This window comes from Xiphophorus hellerii, chromosome 8 (assembly GCF_003331165.1).
Source record: "Xiphophorus hellerii strain 12219 chromosome 8, Xiphophorus_hellerii-4.1, whole genome shotgun sequence".
Classification (NCBI taxonomy): Eukaryota; Metazoa; Chordata; class Actinopteri; order Cyprinodontiformes; family Poeciliidae; genus Xiphophorus; species Xiphophorus hellerii.
This window is the reverse complement of record NC_045679.1, coordinates 20380120-20397339: the sequence shown is the minus strand read 5'-3', so window position 1 is coordinate 20397339 and position 17220 is coordinate 20380120. Positions and strand designations below refer to the sequence as shown.

At 37.7% G+C, this 17220-nt stretch overlaps 1 protein-coding gene across 10 annotated transcripts in view; it reads right to left on the bottom strand.

Moving 5' to 3' along the window:
* The window catches only part of LOC116725013 (neurogenic locus notch homolog protein 1-like), a 247010-nt gene that overhangs the window by 21027 nt on the left and 208763 nt on the right, over window positions 1-17220 (bottom strand). For 9 of the 10 annotated variants that reach the window (XM_032570849.1, XM_032570857.1, XM_032570850.1 and 6 more), the window contains 6 exons: window positions 2282-2454; window positions 2073-2183; window positions 1853-1990; window positions 1588-1767; window positions 1252-1446; window positions 816-896 (listed from right to left, as the gene is read on the bottom strand). In XM_032570849.1, the coding sequence (XP_032426740.1) occupies window positions 816-896; window positions 1252-1446; window positions 1588-1767; window positions 1853-1990; window positions 2073-2183; window positions 2282-2454 (878 nt within the window). The remainder of the gene's footprint in view (window positions 1-815; window positions 897-1251; window positions 1447-1587; window positions 1768-1852; window positions 1991-2072; window positions 2184-2281; window positions 2455-17220) is intronic. The other variant, XM_032570854.1, reaches the window with a different exon arrangement.

Below are 17220 nucleotides of genomic sequence, written 5' to 3'. Positions count from 1 at the left end.
TTTGTAAGAAAAAGAAAAAGGTTGACTAGACAAAACATCGGAAGGTTGGAAGGACAGATAGATGAGAGAATGAATGGATGTATATTAAACAAAGAACTGATAGCCAGATAGAAGACTTTTTAGACAATGGGATCCAACTAATGTCTGGAAATCCAAACATTTTCGGACTCTAATTTACTTCTTTCAAAACATAAATACCTGGAAAATAATTTCTCAGAGGTCAGCGTCTCGCATTCAATAGCATCTCTCCTTTGTGGCTAAACACGCACAATCACTAAGAGCCACAGTGCAGCACAAGGAGACCAAATTCAGTTCTTCAAACTATGTACTAACAAAAGGAAAAGTTTTAGCTGCCAAACTCTGGTTGAGTTGACACAATTACCCTCCAACATCTACAGAGTAAGGAGTAGATCATGTTCAGTAAAACACCATTCCTGTATGCAAATTATTACTTTTAACAAAAAATTGGAAGTGACAGGTAACAGGTTAAGAAGCCTAATAATTTTATTTAATGCACATAGAAACACATTTTAGTCAGATATGCAAAATTAATCAAGATAAATAAAAATGGAATGACATGCCTGCTGTGTTTTTTTAACACAAATAATATCTGAAAATACAAATAAAATTGTCTAAATCTGAACTACATATGGCATTCTCCTGGTGCTACCTATAATTCAGTCAAAAAATATTTTGGAGAGTGAATGAGAGCAATTCTGTAATATCTGTAAAAACCCAGTCCTTATAACTCGCCTGATTTCTCCCTGCAACAAATATCTTTTCCTCAGCAAGTCAGAATCTCTCCTTAGGCCTACCTGAGAAAACCCTGCATCATCATCACCATCATCACTGCTGCTGGCCTCCGGTCTATTACATCCTTCCTGATTTTGATCTTTCTATTGTGACAATAAAGATTTCTTTTAAATATGTGGAAAACAACAATGAGTATAACTTCTGTACAGAAGTGAAAGAGTGCTGGGTTTATTCCTGGCATTAACTAACTAGCAATGGATCTAAAATAGATATCATCTTGTTAACTAGCTTAATAACATTTACTGGAATGTATTATATAAGTCATCATTTAGTTAATATTATCTGCATGAAGCAGCATTACTCAACTTATACAGTTTGGAAGAAAACTGCAATTACTTTTGTCTTTTGGCTCAGGTTAGTTGCTGAACATGGCACACAAAAAAGGTGGGAGGGGACATGTCCCATGCCTACCCCCACCAGTTACACCCATGCACTGACCTTAAGAAGCTGGTCCTTGCTGTTAATTGTAGCCAATAGTCCCTCCACAGCGCTCTCATTGTCATCTATTAGTCTTTCTCTGGCTTTCACAGCCTCAGACAGCATTGCTTCTGTGACCTTTAACCTCTGGCCCCTCTGCTCGGCCAGGTCCTGAGCCTGACTCTGTGAGTGGTTCAGAACGCTCTTCGCCATTTCCTAAGGAAAGTGACAGATTTAGAGACAATGCGTTGCGACTTCCAGACCAGGCTGAAACTAGATAGCTGTGACGACAACTGAAAGCTGAAATCTCCATTGCTGAACGTGGATCAAAGAAGAAAAGTAATTTGGTAAACTAACTTCCATATCTTTAGTCTTCCCCTCTAAGGAGAGCTGTAGCTGGTGGATGATGGCATCTTTCTCCCTCAGTGATCTGTTCAGATTATCTTCTACATCTTGCTTAGCTCTCTGCAGGTTCTTCAGTGTGTTGGCAAGATGTTGCAGCTCTACATCTTTCTCCTTGATAAGACTGTCAAAGTTCTGCAAGAATAAAAGAAATTGCTATACATCAAGCACATTCATGTTAAGATTTTTACAGTCAAAAAATATGTTAAAAGCTACTTACATTGATGGTTTCCTCATTATGAGTGAGCAGGTTATTGAACCGGTCCAAGTCCCGTTCCTTTTCTCTGAGCAGCAGCTGCAGCTGGTGGATCTCATTGTCTTTCTCCTCAATGGCAGCAAATTTGTCATCCAGAGCTTGCTGTGGGAGAGCAAACAAAGAAAGTGTCAAAAATCTAATTATTGTCTGTCTGGTGAGGAGATAACATTAAAGGCATCCCAACCTCCAGGGCGCTCTCATTTTCTTTTAGCCTTTGCCGCAGCTTGGTAAGCATGCCGTCATTACTCCCGGGGCTTTTGCTTTGCTCCAAGTCTCTGACCATGTTTATGTAATCCTGATAAACAAGAGTTAAACATATATTTCAGTGTTCCAAAGGAGATTTAAAAAAAAGAAAATCAAAGAGATCTTTTGGTTAAACATATATTGTGTCACCTGTAGCTGCTGCTCTTTATCAGCCAGTGTGGTTGTGAGCCTCTGGATGGTGGCTTCGTGGCTGTGCAACTTTCTTTTGGTTTGTTCCAGCATCTCCTGGTACTGCTGTTCCAGAGCACTTTCCCGTTCTTTCATCTCACCGTTCACTTTTTTCAGCTGATTGGTGAGATCCTGGAAGAAAATAATCACATGAAATCTTTTTTTATTTTTTGGGGGGGAGGAAAAATGTAAAGACAGTAAATGCCTTTATACTACTTTACGTTTAGGGCTTTGTCTCCTTTCTTTTTCTGTTGCTGCATGTCTTCTAGTTCCATCTCAAGTTGGTCCTTTGACTGCTGCAAATCAGCAAGTTCTTGTTCTTTCCTGTCCAAGGCACGCTGTAGTTTTTGGGCTTCGAGCACCTTGGTGTGATGCTCCCCTTGGAGTTGGGCCAACTCAGTTTGTTTTTCCATTAACAGGCTTTGATGCTCCTCTACTCCCTGAATACAATTTTTAAAAAGTAAAATTTAAGATTGCTTTTTTTTTTTTACCAATACAGAGATGCACTAAAAAATCAACTGCTGATGTGAATCGGCTGATTTTGGAAGATGTATGCTTAGATTACTCATCCTGTGAGAAAGCGTGAGAGAGAGAACAATAGAAAACAGGAAGGCTGAATGTTTTATGCTTTAAAGCCTTCAACCTCTTTCTGTTATGGAACAGGATGAGGTGTAAAAGCCACAGTAACCACTAAATTAAGAGACTAAAACAGTTAAAAATGTCCACTATTATTAGTTTAAAAATAATAGTAAAGCCTTGTTTCATGGTGACTGCTCTCTGATATATGTATAGGTCAAACTAAATCTATATAAGCTGATCAAACCTGTACTAAATTGTTTTTCAAAACACTTCAATCTGACCAAAGTATCTTAAGAAACTTGTGAATATACAGATCTAGAGGGAAGAGTGAAACATCCATTGTAAAGTAGAGTGAAGGATTGATGCTTTAGTTTCTATAACATACAGTAGGAACAACATGCCTGGTATTTCTGCAGTTGGGCTTTATGTGCAGCCTCTCTGGCCTTGGCCAAAGCATCATCCCTGTCCTCAATCTCCTGACAAAGTTCCTCAATCTGAAAAATAAACAAATTCATTTTAAGAGCACGGCATGACTAAACAGTGATATAACAGTTTTGGTTCTTAAATATATCTTAACCTCTTTTTCCTTTTCTCTGAGGACCTGGGTAAGCCCTTGGATGGTTTTATCTCTCTTCAGAGCGTTTTTCTTCTCTGTGTCAAGCTCATTCTCCTTCTCCTCCAAAGTCACAGACAGGGTCTATCCACAACAGACAGCAAATAATGTTATATAACATATTTCACATTCAGTTATTTAGGGAACATGTAACAGAATGTAATGCCTCTTGCACCTTGTTGTGATTTTGTGAATCCTCGAGTGTTTTTGTCATGTTTTCATTGGCGCTTTTTACCCGGTTGACCTCTTCAGTCAGCATTTTATTGATGGACTCCAATCGATTTATATCACTCTTCTAAATAATATCAAAAGACACACACACAAAGAGAGAATAAAAATCAAATGAAAGAAGTTATTGTAAAGCATTCGTCACTTCACTTAAAAAGGCACAGATCAACCTAGACACCATTACTGACATTATCTACCTTTACTTTGAGAGGGGCATATTGATCATTAAATTCCTCAGTAAGATCTTGCAGAGACTTCCATTCTGCCTCTCTGTTTCTTAGTTTGGCTCGAGTAATGGCAGCGCCAGTGTTTAACCTCTTCAGCACGGGAATACGACTGCCTGAGGGGGCAGACACTTGGTGCTTAGAGATGCAGCGCAGGAGCTGGATTAGGTCAGAGATTACAGATGGCTGACTTGAGGACCTGTGGAGCATTGCTTTTGGCTGAACTTTTCTTCTTGGGCCACTGTTGGTACCATGCCCAGAAAGCTTTGAGTCCCAAAGTTTTCGCTTGTGCGGACGATCTGCAGGCTGGTCAGAGGAGAAGTCTCTGTTGAGAGACTGTAGAGAAGTGGAGTGACTTTTGAATCCTTGCCTAGACAGCGTTCCCTTGCGCTGCACCAAATCAAGGTACATGCTCTGTGAGCGGTGACGTGTGCCACTCAGTCCGATATTCTTCATGCATCCATCTAGCCCAGCGCCTGATCCCAGTCTGCTGCTCCGAAGCCCAGAGCGACCAGGTAGCGCTCCTTTACCGACAATTCTATCCAGACTCACACACCTTCTCATGCGATTCTCCCCGTCAACGCTCCCATGTTCCCTGAAAAGCAGTCCTTCGTGGAGTGGCTGACACATGGTGTCCACATCGGGACTGCCGATCTCAGAGGACCTGAGGGGAGTCCTTGAGCGGGCGCTTCCCCTAGAACTACTCACAGGATTGTTTCTGTTGTAGATATGGACAATGCACTGGATCAGGTGTTCCTTCTCCGTCAAGAATTTCTGAATCTTATTGTTGTGCTCATCTTGCAACTGGTTGATATTAATATCACACTGAATAACCTTCTCCAGCTGGAACACACATTTTCCACAGAGGAACTCTCCACGACCATCACGGACCACCTCCCGACCCAACACGTGGGACAGGATGACCTGCAGCTTCCTCTTCCCCGATGAACTAAATATCCAGCGGCACTGGCTTCCCACCAGACGGACACCACATATACGACACGGGTCCTTCATGGAGCCTTGGATATTCGACAATCACCCGCTTCGGTTAAGTCCAGAAGACCTACGTCTGCCACATCAAGTGTCCCGTGACTTAATGGCTATCATCCTAACAGCTACAGTCCAGCCATGTTGCATTTTCTTTCTCTCCATCAGCAAGCACGCATAGCGGAGAATGACCGAGTGCAAAGCACAATAAGCCCTAAGCCTTAATAATCCCTGCCTCCGTCTCTCTTTTACTCTCCCTCACGTATTCAGTCAGATCAAATCCTCTGAGGCTCCTTTAGTAATCTGTGGTGTAGCCAGGACACTTCAAAAGTACCTGTGCACGTCAAAAAGTGTTCAATCAATAAAATCATTCTTTGTAGGGATGGGCATTTATTGTTTATCATTTATCGTGATAAATTTGTTATAAGATTTTGATTTATTGCTGTCACAATAAATTCCAATTAATGATGGTTATAAATCCCGTAAACTATCCTTATTGTCAGAATTATTTTTTTCCCCACAGTTTGTTCAATGAGAGTATCAATAAATATCAATTAATTTTAAAATATGATTAAATGCAGTTACTGTGTGCACTTTAGTGGTATAAATTACACTTCTTTTTGTGACTTGTGTCTGAAAAAAGCATATTACAAAGCATATTACAAATGGGCATGTTTTTCAAGAGTAGATTTGTGTTTGTGGGGCTATGATTGCTGTGCCGTGCAAAGAGTTACCTGAAAAATGAGGAATAAATAATTCTTATCATCACTTTTATCATTATCGCAACATAACCACAAAATATTGTGATAAAGCTTTAAGTCCATATCGACCCAATCCTAACAGAAACCAAGACATTAAAAATATTTATACAAAGTAAATCTGTACATGCATCAGGCTGTTATTTAATGTTTTGGGCTCCATATGTCTCAGTTTACTTCCCCCCCCCCCCACACACACACACACACACAGTTAAGCGTCAGCCTCCCTCTACTGATAATAACAAGCTTAAGTGTAACCAGTGGTAACACACTGAAACCCCAAATTTACTATAAAGAAAGTCTCATGTCCCTCATTATTAAAGCTGAGGGGAAAAAATACAAAGGAGGCACACACTAGTAGACAAAAGCAAGACATAAATCCAGCAACTAAATGTTTCCAGAGAGCCACAACAACAGCAAACCTTTGTTCCTTAGAACACTGCCTACTGGCACTTACAATCTATATATTTGAATGATCTTGCATGCTTTTCACAGTTAAGATTTTTATTGTGATTTGGGTATCTTGACCAAAACACATTAAAGGTCTGATTTAACAAAGAAGGCGAAACATTTGAGAAAAATCACAGCAAATTGTCCAATAGGAACCACTGTCACTGTGCCAAAAAAAAATTTAAACATTTTTTAAAAGAGTTTCTAGAAATATCTAAAAACCTCCAACCTGTTGGTCTGGCTGCACTTTGTCTTTCTCTCTTTGAAGATCATCCCTCAGGTCCTGGAAAAGAGACACCCAAGAGTCCTTTATAAACCCAAGAGTCCTTTTAATGTTGCTAATATAGACATTGGAAAACAAACTCCCCATCACTCTCCTTATAGCCACTATAAAAAAAAACTAAATATATCCTTGTTACTTCTCAGGATTTTAAAAGGTAAAGCATCAGCCAGGTGCAGCTGATCAAAAGCATTAGTGATTAACTGAAAATCAGCAAATGTGTCCACCCTCCTGCCCAGCTGGAAAAACAGCAGTGACCTTAGAAAATCAACTGTTGCTGCCCATCAATATGTGAAAGGTTAGAAGACCATTTCCAAACAATTTGAAGTCCACAATTCTACTGTAAGAAAGATTATTTACAAGCAGAATGTTTATACAATAAATACGTAGGGAAAGTGGAGGGTCCAGCAAATTTGCCACTTGGTAAGACAGTGATCATAACAGCACAATCAGGATATGACTAAATGTTTTTTATGAAAGATGCTAGGGGAAAAAAACTTTTTCTTGCAGAAATTCTACAACCACTACGTTTTCTCCATGTCTGTATCATAACAACCTTTGAGTTGTTAAATTTCAGATGACGTGCCATTGCTTCTCCTCTTCAGCAATGGCAAAAAACTAATCTGTATGAGAAATTTTAATTCACACCTTAAGCTGCTGGTCCTTTTCTACAATAAGCTCAGAGAGTTGCTTGGTTGACTGTGGGTCTGTCTGTGAGTCTCCACTGTTCTTCTGTTGGATCAAAGCCTCCTGGTTCTTTACGGTGATCTTGAGCTGCTTGATTTCACTGAAATTAGTAAAAAATACAGTTTATGTATTAATTGTTCTGAACATGTTCAACTTTCATTTACTTCTCAGGTCAAATGGGATGTTTTTCCCATTTGACTGCTAGATTTATTTCTAAATGAGCAAATATTTCTGTATCTATTATTGATAGTGTTACACCTTCAAATGAATATGCTGTTCTTAAATGACAATGTACTTTCTGCTTAGAACATTGACACAATTACAATGATAATTTCATGTTAAAGACATTTTAAACTTTTTGTATAAGGGCTCCTGGCTCTGATTGGATGTTTCAGACCAAGATTACAGATACAGATTATCTGTCTCATACTGACATGACATGGTGATAGTTTTAAAAATTATGTAAAAATTAACTTTTTTTTAAATAAAAGTTACATACTCTAGTTTTAATCTTATTCTTTCTTACTTGTCACTCTTCTGTAGAGCTTGCTGTAAATCCTGTACTGTTCTGGGGAGAGAAGATGGGGGATGGATGTCTGTTGAAGCAACAGCCTGAAGTTGCTTCTCCATGTTTATATTCTTAAGCTTCTCCTCTTCAGCAATGGCAGCCATCCTCCCAACCTCTTCTTCTGCTGCCTGTAAATTCTGCAAATAAGGAAAAAGATGCTGTTTTCTATGCTACTGTACATTTCCAGAACTAATTAGGTTTACTAGCAAAACTAATGTTGATCTAGTAAAAATAATTAAAAATAACAGAACTGGACACATTGTTTATATTGTACTGTATATGACAAGTATTACAAGATCTTTATCTTTTAAATTATTTTGGACTCACCTGTTCTAGTTCTGCTATCCTTTTGCTGAATGCATCTCTTAATGCGCCCATCTCCCTATGAGCTTGCTCTCTCACTCGCTGGGGTTCTCCTGATTCTCGACCCGCTAGACTTTCCAACGCTTTACTAAAATGAACGTTCACAGGTTACCTCAGGTTAATTAGCACATCCATATTTAATAGTAGAAAATTTACTGCCAGTCGACTTGAGTTTTCTGAAATACGTACGATGCAGACACAAGCAGCTCCTGTTTCTCAGCTAGCTCTCTCTTCATCGACTCCAATTCCACCTTAAGCTCTATGTTCTACAAAGAGTTATAACTTTATAAAGAGCAAATTCAAACAAACAAAAAAAATAATAATTCAAAGTTGAGATGCACCAATCAATCTACCGGACATCAGAACCTTTTCTTTTGATTAGCTTTGATCGGTGGGTCAAACACTGAAAATTCTGATTATTTTCTCTTGTTCATAACTAAGAACTCCCACTATTTTCAGTCAGTGAATTCCTCAACAAGATACAGTTTAGGAATTAATGCTTTGACATAGACACTGGAATAATATTTAATTTATTTAGGATTAAAAACTAACATCACTATGAAGGAAAGTTCAGCACATTTTTGTTTTATAATTCTTAAAAAAAAATAAGAATATGGGCGTGCCGTGGTGGCGTAGGGGTTAGCGCGACCCACATTTGGAGGCCTCAAGTCCTCGACGCGGCGGTCGCGGGTTCGACTCCCGGACCCGGCGACATTTACCGCATGTCTTCCCCCCTCTCCTTCCCTGTTTCCTGTCAGCCTACTTCATAAAAAGGGACACTAGAGCCCACAAAAAAAAAAAAAAAAAAAAAAAATAAGAATAAGTTAAAGTTTAAAATTGGCAGGTCAGATCACACCAAAAACCTGGAAACTGTAAGGGCCAGGAAAAGCCTGATTGGTGCAAGTAACGAGGCCAAGGACAGAAAGGCTTTAAGATCCCATTAGATAACCTTAGGACCTTTAATCTAGATTATCTTTTGATCTGTTCCTCCAAACTTTTTCAACTTTAGTTGGAGGCACGAAACACGGCACTGATTGAATTGCGTAAATACCACGGCAGGATGCATTTGATACAACATAAATAATACCGTTTTGAAAATGTCTTCAGTGGAGTCATCACATTTCTGCTGGATTCGCTCCTCCATGAAGTAAATGCGAAGCTTCAGATTAAAGTTCTCTTTCTTCAGAGCTGTGATTTGCTGTTAAACATAAAGGTATTTGATCAAATCCTGTTATACATAAAATGCATTTAAGACATCTACGCAGCAACGAGTCAAATCTTTGAAACAATATTTGTGAAAAAGAGTATTTACACAAATGCATAAAAGGGGCATGTGTGGTTATTTTCAAAGGAAGGGAGGCTTGTACGTGTTTAGCAGACTGTGCATCATTGTGCTGGAGGGTCAGAGCAGCATACATCTGGTAAGTGGGGGTTGGGTGCACTGCTGAAGCCTCGAATCGTGCAGCCAGTCTGAAGCATGAGTCCAGAACCTGAACATGCATTCCTTTCAAATGCTGAAATGCAGAGTTTAGCCCACCTCAACCCTCATCCTCCTACACACACGCTCCATCTTCCAAATGTCCATAAATGGAGTGTCTTGGTTTAAAGGAAATAGTGGATCAAGTTCATAACTTGCTTATTTAAAGCAGTGGGTTAAAGCGTTAACTTTAACTATCAACAGGCTTCTATTACTATTACTTCATTACAGCGCAATGAATCATAAGCAATTGTCTATATGCAAGAAAGAAAGCGTAAAGTTGATACATTTACTCACATTCTCATAGTCCTTCATGGTGAGAGCTTTGACGGGGGACATCTTTTCAGGAAAGGACGGAGCTGAAGAACAGCAAACAGCTCATTTATCACCACATTAAGGTAAAACTTCAGAACACAATTTATAACACAGCAGAAACCATCGAGGTTAAATTAAAAGCTAAACATTCACCTTCCTTTATTTCAGAGAGAAGGAAAGCAAAAGAGAAAGAAGTTTCTGTTTTTTTTATTTTTTTTTAAGTACGGAGATACAGGAGGAGAAACAGCTTCTAAGGGCTTCCCTGTTTGAGCCAACTGAAGCAGTGAGCAGCTGATCATGTAACCGTACAACAACAAAACATTTCCCAACTCTAACTCTTGACTCACGATTCGCTCCTGCTCAACAGGAACAGGCAATGAATGTGTATCACACAGACTCTTACTTGCATTTTTACAAAATACATACAAACATTAAATGCTTTTGAAATAATAAAAAATATATTTTAGTATTAAATTATTCTCTTCAGAAGGATTAGTAGGAGTAGGATATTTTACCAAGTAAGCATTATGTTGATTTTCACATTGAAATGTACCCAACAGACATGGTTAACATACAAATAATTAAAGTAAATTCGTCAAATGGTCATTAATAGGTTCCTTAGATTCCTATTTTTTCATTTTTTGTATTTAATACTTCTCCAGATTTATTCTACAGTTTTTATTACATTCTCAACTTCTGAGTGCAAGACAGTTGCCTTGAGTTTCACAAACAATGAAACAAGCCTAAGCTGAAGTAGACTTACATTTTGTTAATATAGTAAAGGGGGGATATTTCACCATTGTTGTTTTTCTGGGTTCTGGCCTTACTTAGATCAGTTCTACTTGAAAATCTATAACATGGTCTATTTCTGGATTATTCAACAATTAATATACATGAGTGAAATTTTTTCTTTGGGTCCTCTGTCTAACTTAAAAACAAACAAAGCATGATCAATGCATTAGGACATATATCCAAGTTCTACTTGGCAAATTAATGGTAAATGATGTCCTTAAAATATTTTTAGACTTATCTAACGCTTTGACAAGTGCTAAGTTTGAACGCAAACTTGTTTTATAATCATTTCCTTCATAGATCTTCAGACTTCAAAAAGGGATAGAATCAAATTCTGTGCTTTTCAAGGCTGCCTAAGAGATCCATTTTTTCTGTTTTAGGCGTCTTCACTAATGTGAAATACCATAAACTTTTAGTCATTCTTGACATGTAACATTTTGCAGACTTATTTCCAGACGATTTTATGGCAGGTCAATGCTTTGATGTAATCTCTAACTCGAGAACCTCTTGGCACCACTCAGAACCACTTTTGTCAAGTGTTAAAGCTAATTGCTGCCTACAACACCAAGGAAGGCTATTACAGGACATCAAAGAAACTGCAGCTAGCAATGTTCAACTTTCTGCAGAATACTGAAGATGCAGTAAAAGGAGGGGTAACTTACTAAAATATAACAAAAAGAACAACTAAGTAAATAAAGGAAGCATTAGCAAAATAAATGCAATTCTCCTTCATTAGTGCTTTAGAACCTAAGTCCTACAAAATTACTGATGTTGATTATTGAGACAAAAACAAGCAGTCCATCTTAGTTTAGCACTTGATTTTACAGACAGTGTCAAAATGGAGAAGTGCATTTTTAGGTACACTAAACAGAAAATAATATGTTTGGTGCACAATACTTTAACCACAGCCACTAAAAACAGATTTACACGAAACAATCAAAAGGAACAAGTGGACAAGCCAAACAAGCTTTTAAACTTAATTACTAAACGGATGTTTAAGTAATGAAAATGTAAATGATAAAACAACAGCTTATCATACTCATGTTCATGCTTTTGTTCATTTTAGCAATGAAAGAGAAAACAGCAGAAATCAGTTACCATCACCACATCTGTTCCTAATAAACTGAACCAAATCTGCAACAAGAGAATAAAAGAATAGCTAAAATGTATTCTTTTAGGAAAGCAAACAATTCACTAGCAATCTGTGAAAGTATATCTATTGAGTGCAAACTGTGGAAGGGTTTGCTTAAAGTAACAGAAACTACAATTTCAGTTTATTTACGATGATCCCACATAATCACTTAGGCTAACAAATACAAATAAAGATTTCTAATTAGAGGTTTATTTGAGATAAAGGCTTAAAATTAAAATGATGAGTTGACGCAAGTGTGCCAAAATCTTTATACGTGTGAAAGCCGACCCCGTTTCTGTCTCTTCTAAAAAAAAACACATCGATCAAAAAACAAAATTAATATAAAATACCAGATTTTTCTGTGTCTATTTAAATAAAGTGAATATAAATATAAAGTGAAAATAACTTGACAAAAACAGCTCCATATATTGATGACCTATAGTTTTTAATTTATTTGCATGTAATAGTCTGCTAACTACTGGCATACAGCAAACAAAGAGGTGAGTATATAATTTGAAAGGTGTTTGCTGATCAACATTAACTTGTTCGCTCCTCGTTAAGGCTTTGGGAGATAAAATTGTGGGAGGGCATGCCAATTTTGCAGCAGAATTAATGAGTACACATGAGAATCACACACCTGGGCAAAAAAAGAAACAAAGGAAGCTTTGCCGTACCTGTCATGTTGTCTGAAGAAAACTCTCCTGCATTTATGGAGTCTGGGAGCTGGCAGCTGGAAACAAACATTCATTTGTTAATCGTGCAGCGTTCTGTTGTGACGCAAGTATAATTTAGCAGTTTTACTCTTATCTCTCCCTGAAATTCTGTTGATATAAGAAAGAAAGACGCATAAAAAAATATCAAATTAAGCTCTGCTCTTGATATAGGCTACTGTACATCATGTGAGAAACAGGGACGCATGTTGTTTATGTATTGCTCATACTGGCTAGTTCCACTGAGCCCTAAGGATGCTCCATAAATAGCTTCAGAATGAATCCGCTTCATTTCCATTCACTCTGGCATTGAGTCTTTTCTCTGCATGTGTGCTGCTGTTTTTCTTTATGCATGGTCCAAGAGCTGGACTTTGACTGCTAGGACTAAAATGTTTAACCCAAACGGTTTACTTTGATTTTTTTTAAGTACCCAAACTCTGTTTAGGTTTATGCAAACAGTGTGTTGGTTAAGGTGCAAGAAAAGGCATGTCTTTAATGAAAGGTCCCTTCAAAGACATAAAAACAAGAATTGTGTGTAAGTGACATCATGTGCCAGAGGCAGCCAAGCTCTTGTGTTCACACAGGGAGGAGACAAAAACAAAATAGAGGTTGGAAGGAGCTTTCATTTGCTACACAAGCGGAGTACTGTGGCCCGGAATCAGCAGAGCATCACACAGTGAAGAGACAGTGGTGTTTCTAAATCAGAACAAAGCACAAAGCAACACACATCTGGACAGCAACAAACAAGTATGCCTGTGTCCATCACTTCCACATGTATCATAGCTGATTTGTAAAAAAATATTTTCTAAGGCAGGAGAAGGAGCTTTATATAAAAACAAAAGACCTAGGTGGTTCCAATTGTATGTTCCACACCCTGTGCTTTGACCTTCATATCTAATAATACAAAGCCCTGAAAAACTTCCTCCCACTGCTTTACATTACACATACTTCAGTTTCTAAATGAAAGACGTACCAGCAAGACAAATAATTATTGATTTAAAACTTACGGCAAAATGTAATCGAAGAAAGACTCTATTTTCATAATTACACAGTCAGATGTTTACAGTGCCTTGCCAAAGTATTCTTGACCTTTTCCACATTTTGTCACCTAATCGCCACAAACGTCAATTAATTTTATTGGGATTTTGTGAAATAGAACAACACTAAGTATTGCATAATTGCAAAGTGGAGGGAAAATTAAACATAATTTTCTAAATGTTTTACAAATAAAAAACTGAAAAGTGCTATATGGATAAGCATTTCATTCCCATTTGCTCTGAAATCCATTTAGGGAGCCAGCACATAAAAAGGGGCTTTACAGATAACTAACACTACACTCTGCCCTGAATGCACCATGGTGGTATCAGCATCATACACTGGGATAACCAGCAACAGGGAAACTGGTTAGCACTGCTTCATACTGACCAATTGGGGATGAATACACGTGCACATCACATTTTTATCTGTATAAAACTATAAAATTATGGGGAACAAAACATTACACTGACTATAATTTATATATTTGCTATGTTTGTTTTTGTTGTCTATCTGTTTTGTCCAATATGATGTATGCAGCTGCCTTTCTCGGCCACTCTTGTGAAAGAAGTCTTGATCTCTCTCTACAACTGTGTTATCTGGTTAAATAAAAGCTCAATAAAATAAAATAATTGATGTAACGTGAGAATGTGATAACAATCATAATACTGCCCAGTGTAATGCAATATTCCTAAAAAAACACTGAACGCCATTAACTCTGTGAGGACAATCATTGCATCACTGAGGTTTCACATGCCAAGCAGCCTCTTCCTGTGTAAACGAAGAGTCAACACAGTACAGTGACAGCAGCGGTAGCAGAGAAATTACTGTTAAACATATTCAACATAACAAAAACGGCCTTTATTGAAACTAAAACATAAAAGAGGACACAGTGATTGCTCCGTGTTTTGTCAGTAACCCCTCCAATGGAAACAATGCAAGATTCTGTAAACAATGACTTCCTCTTTTTCTCACTTTGTTCAGCTGCAGATGTCAAACATAAAAGCAACTAAGCACACATAATTTTGAACAATGTTATTAAAAAAAAAAAAAAAACTCCACCCATTACACGAGCCATCAGAACAAAGTTCATATTTTCAACAAAACTGAAACAGCAACATGAATCAGGTTTCAGAATTAGCCAATAAGTAACTCACACCACACATATCAGCTAACATCTTAAATTACGGAGGCAAGCTTACCACCTGCATGACCGCTTTTCCACAGCACAGCTGGACTGTGTCAGTTTAAGGTAAAGCAACCATCGACACAAGTGTAAACAAAACAGCACATATATAACTAGTTTCACAGCGGAACAGGAAGGCTATGAACTAGCTAACTCAACAAGCGCTGTAAAAATGTATGTTTACCTACCGCAATCACAATCTTCGGTTAGGGAAAGCACGAGTGGGGGGGGAAAAAACCCAAACTGAAAATAAATTCAGCATAATAATTACCCCTCTTGCACAAAGCAAAGAGGGAGACGACGCTGCTACAGTCGGAGCACATTGGCTCATAATTTCCGCTATAATACTCCCAGAATGACAGCTCAAATGCCGCCCTACCATCACAGTCATATCACAGCATCATCACAGCATATCATCCAATCAGATTGATATGACATCTCTTTTTTAAAAAAAACACTGTTTACATCTACAGGCATCATTGTCTAGTCCTTATACGATTTGCTTAATTGATCTATTGGAAATAACAATTTTATAACACAAGCTAGGTAAAAATACAGATTGATTATTTACTGTCAAAATATCAAGTGATGGGACTATTCATTCCCAACGCAACCCTAACTACTTAATAGCATAAGTTACTAACAAACAATGTTTTAGTTGGCCTTAAACGGTTTTCGACGTTAACATATCCTAAAAAGCTTCTCCATTATGACGTGAAAAGTTCACGTAAGACTTAAAATAAAACAATACCACTAAGATGCAATACTAACGCCTAAAAAGGCAATTTACATATATTAATATACAAAAAACAATATAATTTAATAACTCGCAACATGAAAGTCAATATGGTATAATAAGTATTGACTAAGTGGAAGCAAAAAGAGCGTTAGGTGACATGTTTATAATATGACTTAGCTTCAACATACAACGGTCTGACATGCTAGCTAGCAGCAGCCCGCTAGCTTTCCTTGTTTTAGTTTTTACCTTCCGTTGACATCAACAGGGAGGGTCACGTCGTCGCCAACAACAGAATCCATTATAGCCGGAAACTTATAAATTGTTTTTACCAACAAAACAGGGCATTTTACCGCCCAGACACGCCGTAAACCTCGAAAAGCAGATAAGAATTCAAAATAGTTCAGGCTACCGCCATTACGATATGGTAAACGTCACCATTGTGCACGTTGAAAACTGATGATGCGTTTGAGTGTTGTAGGAATTTTTAAAACTACCTGAAAGAAGTCTTGTTTGGACAATTTCAGAAGGCAAGCAGAGTGACTTACATTTGCAACAACACAAGGGACGCTATAAATGTTCGATTCTCCACAACATATTTGCATCTAGACATACGTATGTGGGTAATTATTTTATGCAACAAAGAAAACTGAAAATTTCAAACAGCTGAGAAGGGAGCATTGAGAAGGGTTTATACAGGCAAAAAGCGATTGGTCAAAGCAAGCACTCAAGGGAGGACCGTAAGACTCAAAAATATCACTGCTGTCATTTTTAAATAATTTGTTCCAGGCGAAGTCCACCCACATGGGCACGTCACTATCTCTGATAAAATGAAAACATTACTTAAAAACAAGAATAAGGCTTATGAGTCCTACTTGTCTTGAAATTATCCGGCACATAAAATGTAGCCAAACAGCAGAAATGAGTGCTGTTTGTAAAGTTGGCATGGCAGGGCTAACAGTGGTATAACAGAGCACGGGCTTGTATCTGTGTTCCCCTTCCCTTAAGTAAAAAAAAAAAAAAAACTCTAAACAGCACCATGCTAAGCTGTGTACGTGTTGACATTGAACTGTTCCTTCAAGATAACTTGTGGTGAGTAGGGTGTGTTACAGCATAATTAACACTTACTCTAGGCAAATGGTAATTATGCTATTTAGTGAAAAGAGTTTACAGCAATGTGTAATCTGGACTCTTTATGACATTCAAAAACAGTTTTGTAAGGACAGTAGTGTAGAGGCAAGGCTAAACACACAGTCTTTCAACTGGTTCAGCTTCAAATGAAAAATATCCAAATATCATTAGCGACACCATGTGGTGTAAAAGTTAACTTCAACCAAGTGGTGAAAGTAAGCTGTTACGGTCGGGTTCTGCGTACCACTAAAAGACTTAGCGAACATGTATGTATATATACATACATGTATGTACATACATACATCAGTGATTCTTGAGAAGTGGGACAAAATGGGTTTAAATTTTCCCATTTTTTTTTTTTATTATTCCTCAAGCTTATGTATACAAATATGACAAATAATGTTTTGGAAATGTAAAGATGCTAAGCTGCAGGCTCCCAGTTGCAACATTTTTTGAAAATTACGTTTTTAATGGATCTGACCCAGAACTTTGTCATCACCATCTGGCAAAATAAAATTTAAAATAATTTTTTAATGACCCTATTAGTGATATTTTTACCCAGTTTTAAAGACAAATGCTTCTCAAGAAAGAAAATAAATATTATTTAAAACAAAAAAAACAACATAAAGTCCATCTGACGGAGTTGACA